The 22,539-nt window shown below is 42.7% G+C and overlaps 1 protein-coding gene across 2 annotated transcripts; it reads left to right on the top strand.

Annotated features, from left to right (window-relative positions):
• The first annotated feature begins 7,501 nt into the window (after positions 1-7,501).
• Positions 7,502-17,790, top strand: LOC100193894 (uncharacterized). 2 transcript variants are annotated; one of them, XM_020545070.3, is made up of 10 exons: positions 7,502-7,699; positions 7,996-8,132; positions 8,259-8,305; positions 15,628-15,953; positions 16,039-16,121; positions 16,266-16,341; positions 16,443-16,510; positions 16,667-16,762; positions 16,865-17,026; positions 17,261-17,790. In XM_020545070.3, exons 2-10 carry the CDS (start codon positions 8,127-8,129, stop codon positions 17,375-17,377), a joined length of 981 nt encoding a protein of 326 aa, XP_020400659.1. In that variant the 5' UTR covers positions 7,502-7,699; positions 7,996-8,126; the 3' UTR covers positions 17,378-17,790. The 2 variants fall into 2 exon arrangements, with proteins under 2 accessions (XP_020400659.1, NP_001132441.1); NM_001138969.1 differs by having other exon boundaries at positions 7,679-7,756; positions 17,261-17,598.
• Positions 17,791-22,539: the final 4,749 nt, after the last annotated feature.

Genomic DNA, 22,539 nt, shown 5'->3' with positions numbered 1-22,539 from the left:
TTTGGAAGGTGCAACTAGGATAACCTTGTGGTCGTGGGTTCGAGCCCCACGGTGGGCGCCAATGTTGGGGACTTGTTCTCAAATGCTTCGGCTTGAGAACAAGGCAACACAAAATATTAAATGTTAATGTCCTTCGTCCTTCGAAGCATTATCTCCCTTAGGATATAACGATCTTCGGACGAAGGTCATGAAGGACGTACCTTCATCATCACGATATATGTTAATGAAAGATAAAGCATATGAAACATGAAAGATAACATGAATAATCATATAACATAATTCACATGCCTTCATTATATAATCTCGAATAGATAAAGATAATATTTAATTACATTTGTACCTTCGGCTTGACAGAAGGCAAAAAATCCAAACGTGGTGTCCGAGCGAATACCAGATAGCGTGAACAGTACAGGGGTATTGTTCATCTATTTATAGGCACATGACGCAGCCTATGGGAAATTACATTCATGCCCTTTATAAATGATTACAATCATAATACAAGTTATCATGGGCCGATTGGTCATTTCATCTTTAAGTCGGTGCATCTGGAAGTACGCTATGAAGCTCTCTGATTGATAGCTTCGGCTTTGTGTCAATCTTCCGAAGGTGTTTCTTCTTATGGGACCTTCGGCGACGAAGCAGACCCCCAACAGTATGAGAACATCAACAAGGAGTGGAACTCTAATGATGAGAGCTCCACCAACAAGGAGTGTGATCTGTTCTCCACCTTTCCTCCCTATGTTTAAACTTGCTTTGCACTTAAATTATATTCCATAGTGTTGCTAAGTTCAGGCACATATATTCATCAGCAACATTGTGCAAGTATTGTGCTTATACTAACCCTAGACTATCCATCTTATTATAACTAATTAAGATCATAATATCAGATCGAGTATTGGATTGTTTGAGTAAAATTTTAGGTTTCACATATTCACCCCTCCCCGTCTAGGTGACATTCACCTTCTCAATAGATAGTTTTGCAAACTGGTCTCTAGTGTAGTGGTATCTGGTGCTCACAACAGTGTCGTACAAGATAAAGTCTGGTGAGTAAAATGCTCGAAAGCATACTCATATCTCTTTGAGTATCCTATTCATAGCTATATCTAGATGTACACCATGAATGGAATGATGATGCTTAAGAGAGTGGTGAATTAGGCAAACTATTTTCTTTCTAAACCAAGGTCTTTTTTGCCTAGTCAAAACCTATGCAATAAATAAAAACCAATTATGCAACTATGGTTTTTAATTAAGTGTTTTAATATTTACCACAAAGAGTTATGCAACGTATGTTCCAAACCTACCCATTAGCTTAAATACTAAGATGGAAAGGTAAAAACACACAACCAAAATACACAATGTAAAAGTGAAAGATTGGGTCTAGTAGAGATATGAACTCTCATCGATGACTTCGATATTTTAACTAAGGTATTGAGAAACACACAAGCCTCCCCTAATCCTTGTTAGTGCCCCTTGCAAGAGAAACCCACTCAAGAGCCAAGCTTCCAGTCATGTAACTCTGTGGGTAGCCTTAGTCGTTCCCACACACAAGTGGATCTCTAGTGTAGCCTCTTCTAGATGCTCTCCATCATCTGCACTATCGAATTTCCAACTAAAACATCATGGGTCATGTTCCCTCCAATATATAGTGGCGTACACACCACAAACACAATGGTTCAACCTCGCAAGACTTACATCCCCTCTTGGTATAAGCTAGGGCTGGAAAAAAGCTCAAAGCTCGCGAGCCGGCTCGGCTCGGCTCGGAGCGGCTTGCGAGCCTCGAGCGAGCCAAGCCGAGCCAAGCTAGGTTTCCGAGCTCGTTGAGGCAACGAGCCGAGCCGCTCTGGCTCGCAAGCTGCACAAAATTAATCAACCTACACAATAATGATGGATATTGGATAATTTTATAGATATCTGACTTGTTTCTTAGTCTTTATTGATGGCTATATGACAATTATAATTTAGATTACTTGTAATGTCGTGTTATGATTGTTATTTCACATTTATAGACTATTAATTATTTATATAATGCAATATTAGCTTTCAAGGTGCAACTCGCGGGCCGGTATTGAGTCGAGTCGAGCCTCCTTTTACAGCTCGTTGAGTAGGCGAGCCAAGCTAAGCTCGGCCACTGAGCGAGCCACACCAAGCCGAGTGTTTCCAGCCCTAGTACAACCAATACAATAGCACACACAAGCCCAAGGGATAAGAGGTGTCTAATATCTCATTTCTAATCACTCATACTAAACCTAGAGCAAACACTAATGGATGCGGTCTAACTAATCTAAGTATTTTGCAGAGTACCTATGCTAATCACCAAGTGATATTTGAGCATATTGGTGTCTAGAGCTACTAGAAATTAGTGTTAACTCACTTGCGATGTTTCTCAGCACCCACACTCATAAAATGGCTCTGTGGGGTGGTATATATAGCCCAAAGTCCAAAACTAGTCATTGAAAGTGGTGCAAAAATTTTGCACACCCAACTGACACTCCATTGCTAGCATGAGACAGACCGGTGCCTGTCCATGTTAGCTAGCCGTTGTAGCTAGCTATTTTCAACAATTTGAGTAAGGGTATTTGATGTTTTGACCATAGTTACATGAGACACATTTAGTGTGTTATAGTTCCTCCTAGATTGTTGTGCAACCTCTCTAAGTATCCTATTCGATGGGATATCTAGCGGCACAACAGACATGTCTAGTACCTTGTGGATTTCCTCAAACACGTCGTAGACCTCTCTAAATGTCGTATTTAAAAAGGAAGGTGTTTTTGGACCTTTGTATCAAAGCCCTCAATTGAGTTCCATGGTTTGAACTTGTTATAGAAAATGAATTGATCCTGTGAGGGGCTATTGTTGGAGAGAAGGTCTTTGGCAGAAGGTCCACACTTGATGATAATTTTTATCTCTGTCCATTTTCATGAAGGCTTCTTCGAGTAGATCATATGAATCGACGACTTGGTTTGGCTCCACAATAGTGAACGACAGACTGAAAAGGGGGTAGAGATGAAGAATGAAAGGGTTTGTAACCTCCTTCTGACATGACAACAAAGGCTACGAAGCAGGAGGAAAATACATGCACAACACTCAATCCCTACAAAAAGACACAATTGCTCATATAAATAGGTGTGGACATTCTTGTAATCCTGAGTTGTGATACATGTAACAAAGGCTACGAAGGAGGAGGAAAATACATGCACGAAGGAGGGGTGGCATTCTTGTAATTCTAAGTTCTGATATATGTAACCTCGACCCTATAAATAGGTGTACAATGACATTACTACAGGTGTTGATGACCCATGCAAACCTATGTCTGCACAATCTTTATACTAAAGAATATCCTAATATTAATCATATTTAAGCCCTTGAGTCAACTTAAGAGACCTTAGAATGTACCTCATTTTGAAGGTTTCCTATGTCATTATATTCTCGATCTTCTTCATGCGTAATAACATAAATATGATGATGCATGACCTTTTGTAAGCTGAAAACTTGATTCACTTATGTATCTTCATCCCATGCCTAGTAGCTTTAGCATTAATTTTCTTATTTATTTCTCCCTCCTCGTCACCTTCGATCCCTTCATGTGGAAGGAGGGAAAATATTGTTTTAATTATGTTGTCATGTTCTGGTTTCTTATAAGATTTTTGACAAGTCCATAAGAAATGCTAATATCAACATTATGTTCCCTAAATGTAGCCCTACAATATGTCCATTATGGGAGCCATCTGTGAGATTTTGTTGCCTATCATGTTTTTCATCAATCACATTAAACACCCTTCCATCGAGCGTCAATACTATATATATGATCTTTCAAATAAAGATCTACTCGAGCCATCTTCGTCCTTTGCATTGGTTCTCTGGGTGCCTATTGATATAGGAACATTGTTTTTCACTTATCGTTTGATCCATTACTTATACATGAATTTAGCTATTCATTAATTTTTTTCAACATGGAGTCTTTACTATAAGTTTTTATTATTTAGTTTAAATTATGGGTGTATCTATATATTGATTGTACTTATTCTAGTCTCATACATTATATTTTTTAATAATATGGTACTACCTTTGTTCCCAAAAAGTGAAGTTCAAGGATAAACAAATAAATTAGCTAAGAGCATGACTAATAAAATAGCTAATTATTAGTTGTATTACATTTACACATCCCACCATGAGCTGATCAGTATAGTAGTTAGCTACTAAAACATACTTCATCATTAATATATGACTTGTCTTCTCTTTTATAATTTTTGGAGCTTTTACAACAGCTAATATTACACTTATAGTCTAGTAGTTTGGTGTCCATACAATGCTGCAGTTTTCATATATCACATAGGTAGACCTTATTTAAATGAGATAGTTGTTCAAACACGTTTCAAACCTATAGAATGATTTATGTTATATTTGAACTGATTGTTGTGCCCGATCTCAACGTGTCTACCATGTAACCAGCATAAATGCATTCCATATGGCGAGTGAGAAGCCACAATTCTAATCCAGTGCCATCTCCCATGAGATGGCTCAGACAACACCAAACCCTAGCTACCGTCGCACCTTCCTCCTCCCCTCTCTGCCTTGCAGCCACTAGAGTAAGCACCCGAAAGTTCTGAGTGGCTTGCAAGGATAGTGGCAGCGGGGTCCTCCTCGTGTGGCCCAGTACGGTTTAGCCCGACCCGATCATCGTGTCGTGCCTAGGCCTTAAGTGCGCCACGATGGGCTAGGCCTGGTACGACCTGGTTTTGTTTTCTCTCTCTATTTTTCATATATATATATATATACATATATATATATATTATGCTTGAGTATATAAAACATAAAAACATGCATGTTTTGTTGGCTATGTGAGCGTAAATGTATTTGGATCCAACAATTATGGTTAGTGTATCTATTTATGTTTGAGAATAGAGTATATACAAAGACATATGTCTTTCGTTGGCTAGATGAATGTTAATATGTGTTTGAAGTCAATAACCATGGTTCAAATTCCCATACGTACTTATTTTTTGCTTTTTTACCATTTAAACATGGGAGAGTAGATGGGGCAGGGAGAGATGAAAAGAAAGTGTGGTGCACAAAGAAGAACCTAGTGCTTTTTATACTACTAGTAGAGACTTCTTTCTTCTCTCCCCTCCTATCAACATGAAAACTACTTACAACCTCCTAGAGCAAGCTAATAATATAGCCAAATACTGGCTGCAAGGATCGTTGTAGCCAATCTCTTATCCCATTTATATAATAGTTAACTCTTCACTATTAATGTAAAATCCTTTTTTTCTCGTGTCTAAGCCAGCTGTAAGATAACAACCCGCTTCTTTCCTATTTTTTTCTCTCCTCCAATTTAGCATTTTGCTTTCTTATAGCCTATTATTATACTTACTCTTATTACTCGAGATGAAATGACTTTGAGTGCTCCTTTTTATTAGCTTTAGTTGTCATTTCCAAGAGCCATGTCCGATTAATTACTACATACATGCAGTGGCAAGTGGTTGGCTCCATATAACTGCATGGAGCGATTTAGCATGTGTTTAGTTTGGCGAAAGATGGGGATTAGATAAGTTTCATATGTTTGTACTAAGTTGTAACGGTGGTGGTTCACGGTGTTAAAAACGCCTTCATTATCCATTTCAATCACTGCTACCAAACAACAGATGGGGACGAACCTATCCCCACAACCAAACATTAGAACCGAAGTCTCATCCAAAAAATAATAACAAAGTCGTCCCATCCCACGTTATCCTAAACCAAACACACTCCTAAACCAAACACACGCTTAAATTTAGGCAACGCTCCCCTTTGTATGGTCCACAAGGTAAAATGGCGTTCTCTGTGGTGCATTTTATGAACGTTAAGTATCAATCTTTGCGACATGGAGTTCTCAATATCCATAGATTCACTCATGCAATATTACAGTTTGTTGTGACACTACTGACTGCTGTATAAGATAATAATAGATAGATATCTCTTATCCCCAAATAAATCTAATTGATTAAATAGATAGATACCTCTTGTCCCTAATAAAAAAGTATTCTATCCGTTCTCGAATATTTATCGTGCACTAGTTTGTTTTTAAACTAAAACGCGATAAATAAAAAACAGAGAGAGTATTTCTTTTAAATTTAACTATATATATAACAATATTTATGGTGTCAAATAAGTGACATTAAATCTTTAAAATATACATATACGGTGTTATAATTGTCGTCATTTTTATTAAATTATGTCAAACTGTGGAGTGTATGCCTAAATGCAGAGTTAGAGATTTAGGTGAGGGTTTTATTACCCACCTCCTAAACTTTATTTTAATTTCTAAAACACGAAACGGAGTGATTAAAATAAGTCTTGCAAATAGGATTTCTAGGGACTAAAGTTTAGTTCCTAAAGTTTAAGAAGATGACTAAAAGAACAAAACACCATTAGAGCCTTAGAGCATCTCCACGGGACTCTCTATTTTTTACTCTCTATTTATCTCTCCATAAAGATTAAAGTCTATATATAGCATATCAATCCAACACTCTTCGATATGCAAGTTAGTTTGGTTAGCCCGTGTGATTAGCCATGTTTGGCTAAGATCGTCTCCAACAGTTCACCCATATGATCACACAAAACACTATTTTAGATTGTTTTTGTGTTGTAGACTGCATTGTTCAAATAATGGATTTTGAATATAGAGATGAGAATGGGTAAGCTCAGGGCCGGCTCATGGTTTTGAAAGGCCCTAGGCCAATCTTCGTATCACTAAAAATATACTTGAATAAAAAAAATATAAGAGCTAGTTTGACAATCTCATTTTTTCAAAAGATTTCTATTTTTTCATGGAAAATTAATTTATTTTTCCTCGGAAAAATAGGAATTAGAGTTGCTAAACTAGCCCTAAAAGTAATAAATATAATAATATAATCATTGTGAATACCTCAAACCGGTAAAAAATACACCTCATTTAATACTACATAATGTCTCTAAAACAACTAATTGAGGCTATATGGTCAATAAAATCTGATATGCAATACAAACATTTAGGTAATAATATGCAATTACAATGAACCGAAGAATCTCCTATGCTGACGTCAATTCATTTGATGAAGTTACTTGCAATTTCTCTTGTAATATCAATGGTATGAGAAAAGCTTTCATCTCTATATATTAATATATATTATATATAAATTTTTTAGGCCTCTTGATTTGAGAGGCCCTATGTGGTCGCCCCTCTCCCGTATCGCTAGAGTAGCCTAAAAATGATTAATTTGGAGAGTCAGATAGCTTGACTAGTTAGATGACTAATCTGTTAAAAATTATTTTATGATTAAATAACTAAAATTTAGCTTAACAAGTTATTTAGCTAGTCTCTTCTGTGCTCTTAGAGTTGTACGATTTTTTAAGTCCATTGTACTTTGCAATAACAGAGATAGGCAAGGACGGGCTATAAATAAAATTCTAGAAGGAGCTGCAGGGGAGTCAACGACGGCAAGCTGAAAGCATCTTCCCTTCAAGGACGCCTAATCGCGGAGCGGCGGATCAACCCAAATGGCTCCTCCTACGGAAAACACCGCTGTCAAGGAAGAAGAAAAAGATGAAAGAAAGGGAACGGGAGACGAGACTTGTAACTGTAGAGGACGAAGCCCTTAGCTCTGGGCATTATATATACATATCCACTCCTGCTCTGGTCTCTCGCAACCACCGTGCGCGCATCAACTCGGCACAACCGGTGAGTCTTCTGCATCTTCGATGGAGAACCAGGGACCCAAACCCATCCGATGCAAAGGTGCGCAGCTGGATCAGCTATGGAGCTCTGCTCTGCCGCACCAGTTTCGATTTCGCTGCCTCGTCTTTCTCCCATCGTTAGGACACTATAAATTTAATAATCGAATCGGATTAGAATCAAGCTTCATTTTCTATTCAATTTTAAAGTAAAATCAATTAAAGGCTCTAATTTGCTGTATCCCTACCCGTCTCGTCGGACTTAGTCCCAGCTAATCGGCTTCCCTTTCCGGCGACGCGCAGCGGCCGTGTGCAGGGCCGCCGGCGAGCCGCTGGCCATCGAGGAGGTCGTCGTTGACACGCCCAAGGCGCACGAGGTCAGGATACGGATCATCTGCACGTCGCTCTGCCACAGCGACGTCACGTTCTGGCGCATGAAGGTTTGGCTTCTTCTTCTTTGTCGTCCGTTCCTGCAATTGCCGGCCTTCCACCTTCTGGCCCTCGTCGCCGGAGCGTACACCGCCTCGCAAGCGTGCTATACTTCCTTTGTTTGTGTGGTTTTGCAGGATCTCCCTGACAATATCCCCAGAATATTTGGCCACGAAGCCTTCGGGTGAGTGCTCGCTAGTCGCTACACAGTTCCTTCAGCACATTTTGTTCTATTGTTCACTCAATTTTAATAGCATTCGTCGAAAAGAGATTGCATATATATAATAAAAAATCTCAGAAAAATATAGATAGAAAAATATAGATGTACTTTCTTATGTACTCTATTAATATATTAATGTTACGATCCGCGGAATAGTTTGGATGATCCACGATCAAATTAGCTTGGACGAGAGTATTTATCACGTGCAGGTAATACTAACCTATCTGCAGGAATCTATTAGATCTCGTCTAAAAACAGGTTCAGACCTCCCCTATAAATATAAACTGGTACGTCCGATTGAGAGCACTGAACACAATCTAATTAAACAAATTCATTTACCTTATTTATCATTCATGTCTTATGAGTAGGTGTAGTGTAACTTTAGTTGTACTTTCCACGTATCAATCTTCACCTCGATTCGACTCTATGTCGTCTAGAGACATCTTGGATGACCTGTTGACCCCAAGATTCACTAGGATCTTTCCCTGACGATGCTCCTCTCGAGGCGAGATCCAGGTTCTGTAGGAGGCTCTCTTCGTCATCATGGACGGTTCGTTGCCTACTCGTGAAAGGCCCGGTGACCTACCGCAAACCGTCCAGCACCTCGCAGAGCCGAACCCACGGTCATGCACATCACGTGAAGGTTAGTGTTCGTTGCTATTGGTCCTAAGAAGGTGCCAACATAAAGGTGGAGTCCAAAACTGCATTGCAGGTAGTGTTATTTGTCTTGTGACCAACCATGGACTGTATGGTGATCTATCATGGATGGTTTGTTGCCTCGCAGAGAGGACCCCAAGGTCTTGTTCCCCGTGAGTGGGATCTATGGATCATTAGTGCTTGGTTCAAAAAGGTGGCAACACACTTTTTGTGTGGCTCCACTAGCGACGAAAAGATCAAATCTATCATATCAGATATATTAGATTAGATCTATTAGGTTAGATCTATTAGATCGACCATGGTGATCGATCCCAAAGATCGCAACGACGTTTCTATAGACAGCGACACAAGCTGACTACTTTGTCAACCGCTGAGCGGATGGAATTTGAAGACTACATGAAGAAGTGGGACAAGGAGTTCAAGCAACAACAAGCTAAGGAGCGCGAGAAGATGGAGAGTTGGTACCTCTCGCACTTTAGGATAGATCACCACCAGAAGGTCCAAGAGAGGGAAGTTAAGCTCGCTTCCCTGATGGCCCTGCTGCAGCCTGCAGCAGCCCTCAACCGTAAGTAACACTGTCTCATCCCACGATATTCAATCTATAAGGGATACTTTAGATGATCGGATTGAACTTATGGTGGAGTCTCTGGATAAGATAGAGCATGCAATAGAAAAAAATCATATACCTAATTTTTCGTCGCATAATTGGGCACTAAAACGTCCATGTCAAACACATTGGCAACAAATGGTTTTCTCAGTCCAAACCATATTATGGTATGTCGATAAAGTGATAAACTCATACCTGGAGCAACCGTTGTCACTGCTTGTGTTGTATAATAGGTCAACATTGAGTATGGCCGGACAGTCCGCATACTATCACGGACCGTCCGACCATCGTGTGGACCGTCTCGCTCCATATGTCGGAATGTATGTTGCAAAGCTGAGCCCGCCATGTGGCACACAGGCGGTGCCAAATATTGTCGGGCAGTCTGGATATAACTTTGGACTGTCTGGTTTTATAGCAGACCATCTGGCACCTTACGCTGGACAATTCGGAGCTGCACAGAGCCCACCACATGGCTCACAGGAGAAGCCTAGCACAACTGGACAGTCCAGTTATAGTACCGAACCGTTCGGTATCGGTCCTTCGTGGACCGTCTGGTCCCTTCGTGGACCGTTCGGTTACCCAGACGTGATCGTCCGGGTACGTTAACAATGAACAGTGTGCTACGCAAAATACACAACCCACCTCACCAGCACTACTATCTCTCACCTACGGGTCATCAAAGTCGTAGTATAGTACCACCACCATCGGTGTGCCATGCGCAGCTGATTCTGGGTATGGCCGGACAATCCGAGCACGACCTCAAACCGTATAGGCACCTCGTGGACCATCCAACACCTTTCGTCGGATTGTCCGGAGGTACACCGAGCCTAACACACGGCACCTACATAGAACACCACACGGTCAGATAGTCCAGATCTAACCCCGGACAACTCAGGCAAGTAGCGGATCGTCTGGCACCCTATGTCGGACCATCCGTAGTCCCGCAGTGCCGTCCGACCACTCCCGCCAGACCGTACGACTATGCATACACGTCCAGACAGTCCATATACCGCATAGGACTGTCCGGTCAAGTCACGGACCATCCGACACCTCATGCCGGACCGTCCAAATATCCATACGTAGAACATAGTGTTGTGTGTCAAGCACAACTTTCCTACTCCACTCCATCTGTAGGACACCTTAGTCATAGCATGCCATCACCCATACATGAGACCGAATATTTTTCGGCACCTAGGGAGCTAGAAAGGTTCACCTCATACCACACGACAATGCGGTGTGGAACTTGTATGCCTCGGAGGCCTATACCGGATGTCACCTATAGTCTTCCTAGTGCAGAAGGTCGGCATGAGGATAACCGGTCACCTAAGCCCTATGTTCCAAAGACTGGTGGGTTACCATTGGCCACTATGAAAGAAGTTCGGGAAGAAATAGCTAAACTATTTCAAGATAAATTAGGTGTTAGTATGTCTAGCCTAGGATAGTCCTATCAAAACCCATACGACCCTCGATGGGACGTCGTTCCATACCCTCCGGGGACTAGTGTGTCGAATTTCTCCAAATTCTCAAGCGAAAGTCGTAGAAGCACTCATGAACATGTGGGCTAATTCTTAGCACAATTGGAAGAATTGGCCGACAACAGAGCCTTTCGTGTTCGCTTGTTTTCATTATCTCTTGTTGGTACCACATTTGCTTGGTATACTGCCTTGCCCTTTATTCGATTAATTCCTAGAATGACTTAGAGCATAAGTTTCATGAGCACTTATTCTCTAGGAATTATGAGACAGATTTAGCTGATCTACCATTAATCTGGTAGGGGACGAGAAATCGGTTATTGATTATCTTCGGAGGTTCTAGGGTACTAAAAGCCGATGCTTTCAAACCCATTCACTGATAGGCAGCTAGCAGGGTTAGCTCTCGATGAGTTGCACTCACACTTGAAAGAAAAACTAGAAGACACATAGTTCTTTTCGCTAACCCAAGTGTATCAATGGGCTTTGTCTTGTGAAATCCAAAGCAAAGAGTCATCTCGTCATGATGAGCGTCATGACAGTAGTAGCTCAGATGACGAGCCAAAAGAGGTTTATATCGCTAAGCTTATTTAGCCCGCTAAGGCCAAGCTTTCTGCTTGCTTGCCGACTCAGAAGAATCGGGAAGGAGAAGTTAAGTTCACATTCAACGTTGCCAAATGTGATAAAATATTTGATGAGTTACTTAATAATGATAACATTAAATTATCTCACACAATTTCTTCCGAAAGAGGAATTGAAAAGGTGTGCGTATTGTAAAGGGCATGGCTCCTTTTTTTCATGACACCAATGATCATAATGCCTTCCATCGGCAAATACAATCGGCTATAAATGAAGGTCGATTGAGATTTCAAGACATGAAGATTGACAAACAATCTCTCCCTTTCAATACGCTAGAGCTGATGGACATAAAAGTCTTAGTTTGGCCAGGTGTGGCCAATAAAGGTAAAGGCAAAAATATTATCATTGGTGATCCTCGCACGCAAAATGTATCACGAGGAGTGGATACTCTAAAGGCTCTGGACAAGAGAAAGGCTAATAAGACTGGAGGTGTCTAGGAGGGGAGCAAGCATGATAGGGTACCCAATCACGGTCACATGTCCTACGTACGTCGGTCGGTCCAGGCTCTAAGGCCAGACAATCAGGAACAGATCTAGACAGTCTAGCTATGGTCTGCAGACAACTAGAAGTAGTAGTGACCTCAGACCTTCAGGTCACGACATCCAGAAGTAGGAATGTACAAGCAAAATACATCTAAAGCATTTGACCGTCTCGTTAGTGTTGATCCTACTTTTGATCAGTTGTTCTCCAAATATATGAATAAGAGGTTGTTTCGCACAATCAGTGAGCAGAACGATTAGGTTCATCCACAAGAAGGAAGTGATATGTGCAGATGCAAATGCCGATTAAATCGGTCCGAAAGGTGGCGCAACCAATGTGCTTGCTCATTCGCCTCCAGGGATGTCGTGGTACTTTCTAGTTTACTCATCACCGATGTATTGTCCTACTCAAGTGTGGTGTGGTACAGTGATGAATCCATATTAATTGTCTAATTTGTTTGCTTATTCGGGCTAGGGGCACCATAAGTTTTTACTTATTGACATGTTGATAAGGTAGCTATGGTCGAAGAGGATGCAATCCTAAATGGCCTTTGTGCATTAGAGTTCTATCAAACAGTCATATTGTCTGGTCACAAGAGTCGGTGACTTGCATCAGGCTAGAGTTTGTATTTTTGGAACCATGCAAGTTGCAGAATCTATTGTTTCCTGATAGATGCTTTTGGTTCACCAAGCTCCACCAAAAGGTAGGGGCATGTGTTGAGCACCATGTTTGGCACCTGGGCACGACCAGACGGTCTGACCATGTGGCCCAGTTGGTTCGTGGGATAGCCCAGACGGTCCATGATCAGATTAATTCGGGCGAGAGTACTTATCCCGTGCATGGTTATCCTAACCTATCCACGGGAATCTGTTGGATTTCGCCTAGGAACAGGTCTAGACCTCTCCCCTACAAATAAAAAGGGTATGGTCGATTGAGAGCCCCGAACATAATCCAGTCGAACCAATCTGTTTACCATATTTATCATTAATGTCTTAGGAGTGGGTGTAGTGTAGCTTTAGTTGTAGTTTCCACATGTCAATTTTCACCTCTATCCGACTCTATGTCGTCTAGAGGCGTCTTGGATGGTCTACCAACCTAAGACGCACTAGGATCTTTCCCTGACGAGGCTCCTCCCTGGGGCGAGATTCAGGTTCTGCAGGAGGCTCTCTGCGCCATCGCGGACGGTTCAATGGCCTACCGCGTACGGTCTGGTGACCTACCGAGGACCGTCCGGCACCTCGCAGAGCCGGACCATGGTCCAGCACCTCACGTGAAAGCCTTAGGGTTCGTTGCTGTTTGGTCCTAAGAAGGTGCCGACGTAGAAATGGAGTTCAAGACTGTATTGCAGGTAGTGATCTACCGTAGATAGTCCACCGCCTCGCAGAGTGATTCCCAAGGTCTCATTCCCTATGAGCAGGATTTAGTGATCATTAGTGTTTGGTTAAAAAGCACCAACAATTATATTTCGAGTTCTAATTTGTTCTATGTTAATAGACTTTTGTTTGTTTGATTACGATGGTTACATAAAAAGTTTACCAAATATGATGTGCCTTCGCGTGCCCATCGACATCGAGGCTGTCGATTTTAGCGAAACTTGAAGGCCGTAAGTGATGTTTGAGGCCGAAATGCGTACATGTGTGTGTCTTCTTTTGTGGTTGTCTTTGCAGCTGACGCTTCATAAAAGAAAGAAAAAAAGAAAGTTGAACTTTGATGTGTACACGAATTGACCTGTAGATAGTGTTGCGATTGTCAAGAGGTTCCGATAAGTAGTACAATCAGAAAACGACAGGCGTGTACGCTTCGCCGAATTTTGACCAATAATGCTAATCTGCACGGTAACGTTGGGTACTGGACTGACTAGTGAGATATCATTGAAGTTGACTCAGAATCGGGCACAACTAAAATTTACTGGCAAACTACATGTAGATTGCTACGACTTATATTTATGACTCAGTATATAGTATATAGGTTTAGGGAAAAAATCATGGTTTAAATTCTATTTATATATAATTTTAGTTTTTTACTATTTAAATATAAGTGAACAGAAAGAGTTAACACATGAGGGTGGAACCGTGCTTTATATAATACTACATCAATTTCAAAATAGTAGTCGTTTTAGCTCAACATTTTTATGTCCATATTTATATAGATGATTATAAACCTAGACATATATAGAGAACACATAAACTAGTTATTGTATGAATCTAGTAAAAAGGTAAAACGAATTTTAACTTGAGACACGTGGAGCAGAGAAATAAGCCACGTTGTATTATATACAAGTTGATTTTTTTTTGTCGATTTTAATCATTAGGGTATCGGTATTTTACGTTTATCTGTAAAAAAAGGAATAGGTAGCGAATGTTGTTTGGTTAGCATCTCAGAAAAAGAATATTCTAACAAATGTAAATACTAATGGTCTAATGCTATTGAAGCCCATGTCTTCTTTGCCTCTGATTCATGCCGACATCTCTGCGGGTGGTCAATGTTATATTTTCTCAGGTACATAGGTAGTGTACTAGTCTTTGGATTGAGTGTCACTTTGTGTACTTCCTGCAGAATTTTAAGTTTTCATTCGCCTCAATGTAATGCTCTTAAAAATGATAAATTCTTCCATTGCCAAAAAAATCTCAATTTTAAGTGAAGATTTGGCGATCAAGGCACTGATTCTAGTTGAAGTCTTCAGAGATTCGACAGTTGACTTGAGCTTACTTAATCAGTGTTCCGGGAAGAGATAGGTTGTTGCCAATTGCCATTGCCATACAAGTTTAAGTTTTTTCTAGTTATACTATGGTTCTTATTTGCTGAAAGTCTTAATACAACTAATTAGAGGTATCTAATGGAGGCAAGTATTAATTCTCATGATATTCGCTAGAAAAAATATAAAACATAGTAATTCTCAAAAAACATATGAACATGTAGCAATTAAATTTGATTTAATATCTCTAATTACATCATCAATATTAACCATTGGATCTATTCTGCTTTCTAAAAAATTACATAGTACTGCCATTATAAAATCACACACAAAGTAACTTCTAGATTTTCAGAGAGGTACAATGCAGAGGATGAAACCAAGAGTAATTAGTAAATTTATCAAATCTGAATAAACATTATATATTATCTAAATGGGTGTTGTGTTATAAATGTACGTCCATGAAGCTTTTAATATCTATGCAATGTTAGAAACTTAGAATCCCCTGTGCTGAAACACGTGTCGATGGACTAGTATAAGCAAATATACTGATCGGTTAGTAGGCAATGGGTGCAGAGCTCACTAGTATGTTCTTGTATTCTTCCTCACACGTTCGTGGTTTTTTTAAGATTTAGGAGAGAGGAGAGAAAAGAGTAGCGAGCTGTAATTTTACGATCAGCTGATGCATAAGAATCAGTTGAAATTTTGAGGGAAAATGGTAGATCATAGAAACGCTGTGCAGGGTGGTGGAGAGCGTGGGTGAACAGGTGGACGAGTTCGCGGCGGGCGACGCGGTGGTGCCGACGTTCCTGGGGCAGTGCAGCGAGTGCGTGGACTGCAGGTCGGCGCGAAGCAACATGTGCTCCAAGTACCGGTTCGCGGTGCGCCCGGGGATGCCGCGCGACGGCACCACCCGGTTCACCGACGGCCAGGGGCGCCCGCTGCACCACTTCTTCGGCGTGTCCAGCTTCGCCGAGTACACCGTGGTGGACGTGAACCAGGTCGTCAAGCTCAACCCCGCCGTGCCGCCGGCACTCGCCTGCCTGCTCAGCTGCGGCGCCTCCACGGGTTTGTTTGTTTATATGCTACTGTTCAGGTTCAGCTCCGGTTTCGTATGGTGATGATTTTTAACTCTGGCCCAAGAAAACCGCAGGGGTCGGAGCCGCATGGAAGCAGGCGAAAGTTGAGCCTGGATCTTCGGTCGCTATCTTCGGCCTCGGCGCTGTAGGATTGGCGGTTAAGTGACACATTCAGAGCGCCACGCTTTTCTTCCATCTATTACCACACTTTGTCAGGAATTCAGAGTGACACCAACACTCTACTGAAATTCCAGGGCACTACGATATGCTGAACACTAATATTTGAGATTCTGACATGCAGGTGGCTGAAGGAGCCAGGATTTGTGGGGCGTCGAAGATAATCGGCGTGGATATAAACCCTGAGAAATGCGAGCTTGGCAAGCACATCTGTCCATGCCTTGACTGAAACTGTTCTGAACATGAAGCCATTCCGAAGTGACAAGCCCTGACGCGTTTCGCCCGCTGCCTCTTCCTGCAGGAAAGAAGTTCGGCGTGACACATTTCATCAATCCCAAAGAGCTCGGTGAGGAGAAACCTGTCCACCAGGTGATCACCCGTGTTCTTGGCTCCTTGCAGTTTGGAATCTCAGTGACACAGTATTCACTCGGTTCCGAAATTGAGTGTGCTTCTTGTTAGACTTTCAGATTAGCGCCGCGGGCACACTGACAAGTGTCCCTGTTTCGATTGCCATTTGTTCAACAGGCGATCGCCGAGATGACCGACGGTGGCGCGGACTACTGCTTCGAGTGCATTGGACTGGCGGCGCTGATGAACGACGCGTTCCGGAGCTCCCGAGACGTACGCGCGCATCCATGGCGCCAAGCTGCTTGCTGCTCGACAGCCGAAGCCGATCCTTTGTTCTGAATGGCCTACCTACCCGTTTCTGTTTCTTTCGTGCAGGGGTGGGGCAAGACGATCATTCTTGGGGTGGAAATGCACGGTGCCCCCCTCTGCATCTCTCCTCACGAGATCCTCCACGGGAAGTCTGTCATCGGGTCCATGTTCGGCGGGGTGAAGCCTAAGCAGGATATCCCCATTCTCGCCGACAAGTACATGAACAAGGTACAGCTTCAGACATGCCGAGCATAGTTCGAGTTCTTGTCTCTGTTGGCTTCTTTGGTTTCGCTCCTCTCCGGAACCGCCAGGACCAAGCAGCGTTCTCAGGAGCCTGTAGACGAGATCGATGCCTGGCGATGCCCCTGCAAGGGGGGCGTCGATCCAAAACAGGCCCACATGCATGCATCGACTCCTACCATTTTGTTGCAGCAATAACCCTGTGGATTTACCTCTGTCTAGGAGCTGGAGCTTGACAAGTTCATAACCCATGAAGTTGGCCTCAAGGACATCAACCAAGCTTTTGACCTCCTGCTGCAAGGGAAGAGTCTCAGGTGCACCATATGGATGGACAAGTGATGCAATAACCAGAGTTACGCATCGGAACCTGAAGATGCTATGATGCTTCCACCTCGTTTCAGTGAAAATAATTGTTTCATCAGCTGCCAAAAGAAATGTTATATGTATCTTAAATTCGAGTTTTCCATTCCTTTTCTTCACGTCATCACTCAAACATGTTAAAATGTGCCCATGTTTTGATTTTTACTGCTTTCAAAAGTTGTGACTATCCTTATCTTATTAGTGATATTTTCGGAATTTATCTGGCGGAAGTAGGACTGAAATTAAGCAGGTGCTATCGTGCTAGTGTAACAAAAATATAGCATATATGTAGCACATGAGTAGCAAGAAAACATTATGTAATATATCATTGAGGTGCTACTTGTTAGCCATGGACAATAATGTGAGTAGTAAACAATATCATTATGCGTTTACTCATGGCTTGACGACGTTCGATTTGTTTCATGGCCATACGCTTATTATTAGCAGAGATATTTAGTTTACTTTTTCTAGCCATTCAGCTAAAAAGGATGAATTGGTACATGTAGTACCTTGTGTCGTGCTGCCCAGGAATCGGGGCTTCACCTTTTTGTGGAATGTCGTTTCATCAAAAGAATTTAGGAGGAAGTTGTTTGGGTAGATGTTGAGGGCTTGAAGCCGTCTAACTGGGGGCGACCCCCCTCGATGGGGCATTGGTGGGAAAAGCTGGCTTTTCTGCCGGGATGTAATAGAAAAGGCATCAGATCACTATTGATCCTTGTAAACTGGGAGATTTGGCGAGAACGAAATGCGAGAATCTTTGATCGCAGATTCTCGAGCTGCCAACAAATCATTGCCAAAATCAAGAGTGAGGCAGCAGCCTGGAATTTGGCAGGGGCCAAGCACCTAGTTACCCTTTAACAACTATTTAGTGGGGTCTGTTTTTTATTTCTGTTTACTTCTCTTCAGATTGGACCTTTGCCTAGTGCTTCGGTCACTGTATTGACTTAAACCTCTTGTTATTCTTCTTATCAATATATCTTGGCAGACCTCCTGCCTTTTCGATAAAAAAAGACTAGGTGCGTGTAAGGGGTGCGCTATTGGGTCTGCCACTGATTCTCGATGAACATTAGTAGTGTCAGTTAGATTGCCACCAAGGATCATGTCCCCTTTGGAATGCAGAAATTTTAGATAAATCATACAACAATTTTATAGGAAACAGTTCATTTTTACGGGAAAAACTGAGAGCACCTAGAGGGGGTGAATAGGTGATCCTGTGAAACTTGAAAACTTAAGCCACAAAACTTGGTTAATCGTTAGCACAATAATTGCCAAGTGGCTAGAGAGGAGTCAAAACACAATAACCACAATAAATCAATCACAGAGATGGCACGGTGGTTATCCCGTGGTTCGGCCAAGACCAACGCTTGCCTACTCCACGTTGTGGCGTCCCAACGGACGAGGGTTGCAATCAACCCCTCTCAAGCGGTCCAAAGACCCACTTGAATACCACGGTGTTTTGTTTGCTTTTTCTCAATCCCGTTTGCGAGGAATCTCCACAACTTGGAGCCTCTCGCCCTTACACTTGGAATTCACAAAGAAGCACTGAGCAAGGGGGGATTAGCAACACACTCAAGACAAGAAATCACAGCAACACCACGCACACAAGTCGCAACAAGAGCTCGCAACACAACTCAACGAGTTCACAACTCCACTAGAGCTCTATATGCTAACACAATGAATCAAAGGCGTGGAATCGATGTCTTGGTGCTTAGGAATGTTGTAGGAATGCTTGGTATTAACCTCCATGCGCCTAGGGGTCCCTTTTATAGCCCCAAGGCAGCTAGGAGCCGTTGAGAGCAATCTGGGAAGGCAAATCTTGCCTTCTGCCGTCTGGCGCACCGGACAGTCCGGTGCACACCGGACACTGTCCGGTGCCAGATTTCTTTCCTTAACAGACGCAGCCGACCGTTGGCAGACTTGGAGCCGTTGGCGCACCGGACATGTCCGGTGCACACCGGACAGTCCGGTGCCCCCTTCTAGCCGTTGGCCCGGCCACGTGTCCCGCGCAGATCGCGCGGCCGACCGTTGGCCCGGCCGACCGTTGGCTCACCGGACAGTCCGGTGAATTATAGCCGTACGTCGCCGGTGAATTCCCGAGAGCGACCAGTTCACACAAGCCAGCCTGGCGCACCGGACACTGTCCGGTGCACCACCGGACAGTCCGGTGCTCCCAGACTCAGCAGAGTCTTGGCTGCTCGAGCCAAGACATTTCCAATTGGATTTTTCCTGTTTCCAGCACTTAGACACAATACATTAGTCCATAAAACAATGTACTAAGTCTGAGAAACATACCTTTATCCTTGATTTGTACTTTGTTCACCATTTTACACTTAGGCACTTGTGTTGGACACCAAATCACCAAAATACTTAGAAATGGCCCAAGGGCACATTTCCCTTTCAATCTCCCCCTTTTTGGTGATTTATGCCAACACAATATAAAGCAAGTAGAACAAATACAAAAATCAATTCAAATGAGAACCCAAATGTTTTGATTCAAATTTGACATATATGGATCACTCTTTGCCACCACTTGGTTTGTTTTTGCAAATCAAACTCAATTTTCTATCTCTAAGTCAAACACACATGTTAAGACATAAAGAGAGTCATTCCAAGAAGTTTGATCAAGAATTTCAAAAACTCCCCCTTTTTCCCATAATCAATACTTCTCCCCACAAGAAGCCAACTTTTGACAAGAGAGACAATAAAAGAGTTTTGACAAACCAAAAGCTCTACTCTACTATTTTCAAATCTCTCAAGTGGTAGCTGATCCATTTATTGCTTTGGCCTTTTATTTTCTCCCCCTTTGGCATCAAGCACCAAAACGGGATCAATCTTGGCCCATTAACCCCATTGCCTCACCAAAATCTTCAACGAAGAGCAAATAGGCAATAAGAGTACATGAGATGAACTTGGAATAAGTTACCCTCTCATCGGAGTGCAGTGGAAGTCTTTCATGGTCCAAGTCCACCTTTTCCCTTTCAAACCTCCTTTGAGACTCCTTTGTTGAGATCAGTGTGTCCGTCGGTCCCCATCGGAGTCTTTGCGGGCTTGGCGTCCTTCATCCCAAACCGCTTCAGCAGGTCTTGTGTGTACTTCGTTTGAGAGATGAAGGTGTCGTCCTTGAGTTGCTTCACTTGGAACCCAAGGAAGTAGTTCGACTCGCCCATCATTGACATCTCGAATTTCTGCGTCATCACCCTGCTAAACTCTTCACAAGACTTTTTATTAGTAGAACCAAATATTATGTCATCGACATAAATTTGGCACACAAACAAATCACCATCACATGTCTTAGTGAAAAGAGTTGGATCGGCTTTCCCAACCTTGAAAGCATTAGCAATTAAGAAATATCTAAGGCATTCATACCATGCTCTTGGGGCTTGCTTAAGTCCATAGAGCGCCTTAGAGAGCTTACACACGTGGTCGGGGTACCGTTCATCCTCGAAGCCAGGGGGTTGCTCCACGTACACCTCCTCCTTTATTGGCCCGTTGAGGAAAGCGCTCTTCACATCCATTTGGAACAACCTGAAGGAATGGTGAGCGGCATATGCTAGCAAGATACGAATGGACTCTAGCCTGGCCACAGGAGCAAAAGTCTCCTCAAAGTCCAAACCTGCAACTTGGGCATAACCTTTTGCCACAAGTCGAGCCTTGTTCCTTGTCACCACTCAACACCCACTTGGTTCCCACAACATTTTGCTTAGGACGAGGCACCAGCGTCCAAACTTCATTCCTCTTGAAGTTGTTGAGCTCTTCTTGCATGGCCAACACCTAGTCCGGATCTAGCAAGGCCTCTTCTATCCTAAAAGGCTCAATAGAAGAGACAAAGGAGTAATGTTCACAAAAATTAACTAATCGAGACCGAGTAGTTACTCCCTTGCTAATATCACCCAGAATTTGGTCGACGGGATGATCCCTTTGAATCATCGCTCGAACTTGGGTTGGAGGTGCCGGTTGCGCTTCTTCCTCCATCACATGATCATCTTGTGCTCCCCCTTGATCACACGCCTCCTGTTGATGAACCTGTTCATCGTCTTGAGTTGGGGGATGCACCATAGTTGAGGAAGAAGGTTGATCTTGCTCATCTTGTTCCTGTGGTTGCACATCACCAATCGCCATGGTTCGTATAGCGGCCGTCGGAACATCTTCTTCGTCTACATCATCAAGATCAACAACTTGCTCTCTTGGAGAGCCATTAGTCTCATCAAATACAACGTCGCTAGAGACTTCAACCAAACCCGATGATTTGTTGAAGACTCTATACGCCTTTGTATTTGAGTCATAACCTAACAAAAACCCTTCTACAGCTTTGAGAGCAAATTTAGAATTTCTACCCTTCTTCACTAGAATGTAGCACTTGCTCCCAAATACACGAAAGTAAGATACATTGGGTTTGTTACCGGTTAGTAGCTCATATGAAGTCTTCTTGAGGAGGCGATGAAGGTAGACCCTGTTGATGGCGTGGCAAGCCGTGTTCACAGCTTCCGACCAAAAGCACTCGGGGGTCTTGAACTCTCCTAGCATCGTCATCGCCATATCGATGAGCGTCCTGTTCTTCCTCTCTACCACACCATTTTGTTGTGGTGTGTAGGGAGCGGAGAACTTGTGCTTGATCCCTTCTTCCTCAAGGAACTCCTCCACTTGAAGGTTCTTGAATTCGGACCCGTTGTCGCTCCTTATCTTCTTTACCTTGAGATCAAACTCATTTTGAGCTCTCCTGAGGAAGCGCTTGAGGGTCCCTTGGGTTTCAGACTTATCCTGCAAAAAGAACACCCAAGTGAAGCGGGAAAAGTCATCAACAATAACTAGACCATACTTACTTCCTCCTATGCTTAGATAGGCGACGGGTCCGAAGAGGTCCATATGCAGCAGCTCCAGAGGTCTTGAAGTGGTCATCACATTCTTGCTGTGATGTGCTCCTCCCACTTGTTTACCTGCTTGACAAGCTGCACAAGGTCTATCTTTTTCGAATTGCACGTTAGTCAAACCTATCACGTGTTCTCCCTTTAGAAGCTTGTGAAGGTTCTTCATCCCCACATGTGCTAAGCGGCGATGACACAACCAGCCCATGCTAGTCTTAGCGATTAAACATGCATCTAGACCGGCCTCCTCTTTTGCAAAATCAACTAAATAAAGTTTGC

The sequence above is a fragment of the Zea mays genome, chromosome 1 (genome assembly GCF_902167145.1).
Source record: "Zea mays cultivar B73 chromosome 1, Zm-B73-REFERENCE-NAM-5.0, whole genome shotgun sequence".
Classification (NCBI taxonomy): Eukaryota; Viridiplantae; Streptophyta; class Magnoliopsida; order Poales; family Poaceae; genus Zea; species Zea mays.
Note: the sequence above shows the minus strand (reverse complement) of the source record. Positions and strands in the feature narration are given on the sequence as shown.

Coding starts and splice junctions, on each gene's coding strand:
- LOC100193894 (NM_001138969.1), top strand. CDS start 7,720: ATGGAGAACCAGGGACCCAAACCCATCCGATGCAAAG. Junction 16,763..16,864: donor CGTTCCGGAGCTCCCGAGAC/GTACGCGCGCAT, acceptor TCTTTCGTGCAG/GGGTGGGGCAAGACGATCAT. Junction 17,027..17,260: donor CCGACAAGTACATGAACAAG/GTACAGCTTCAG, acceptor ACCTCTGTCTAG/GAGCTGGAGCTTGACAAGTT.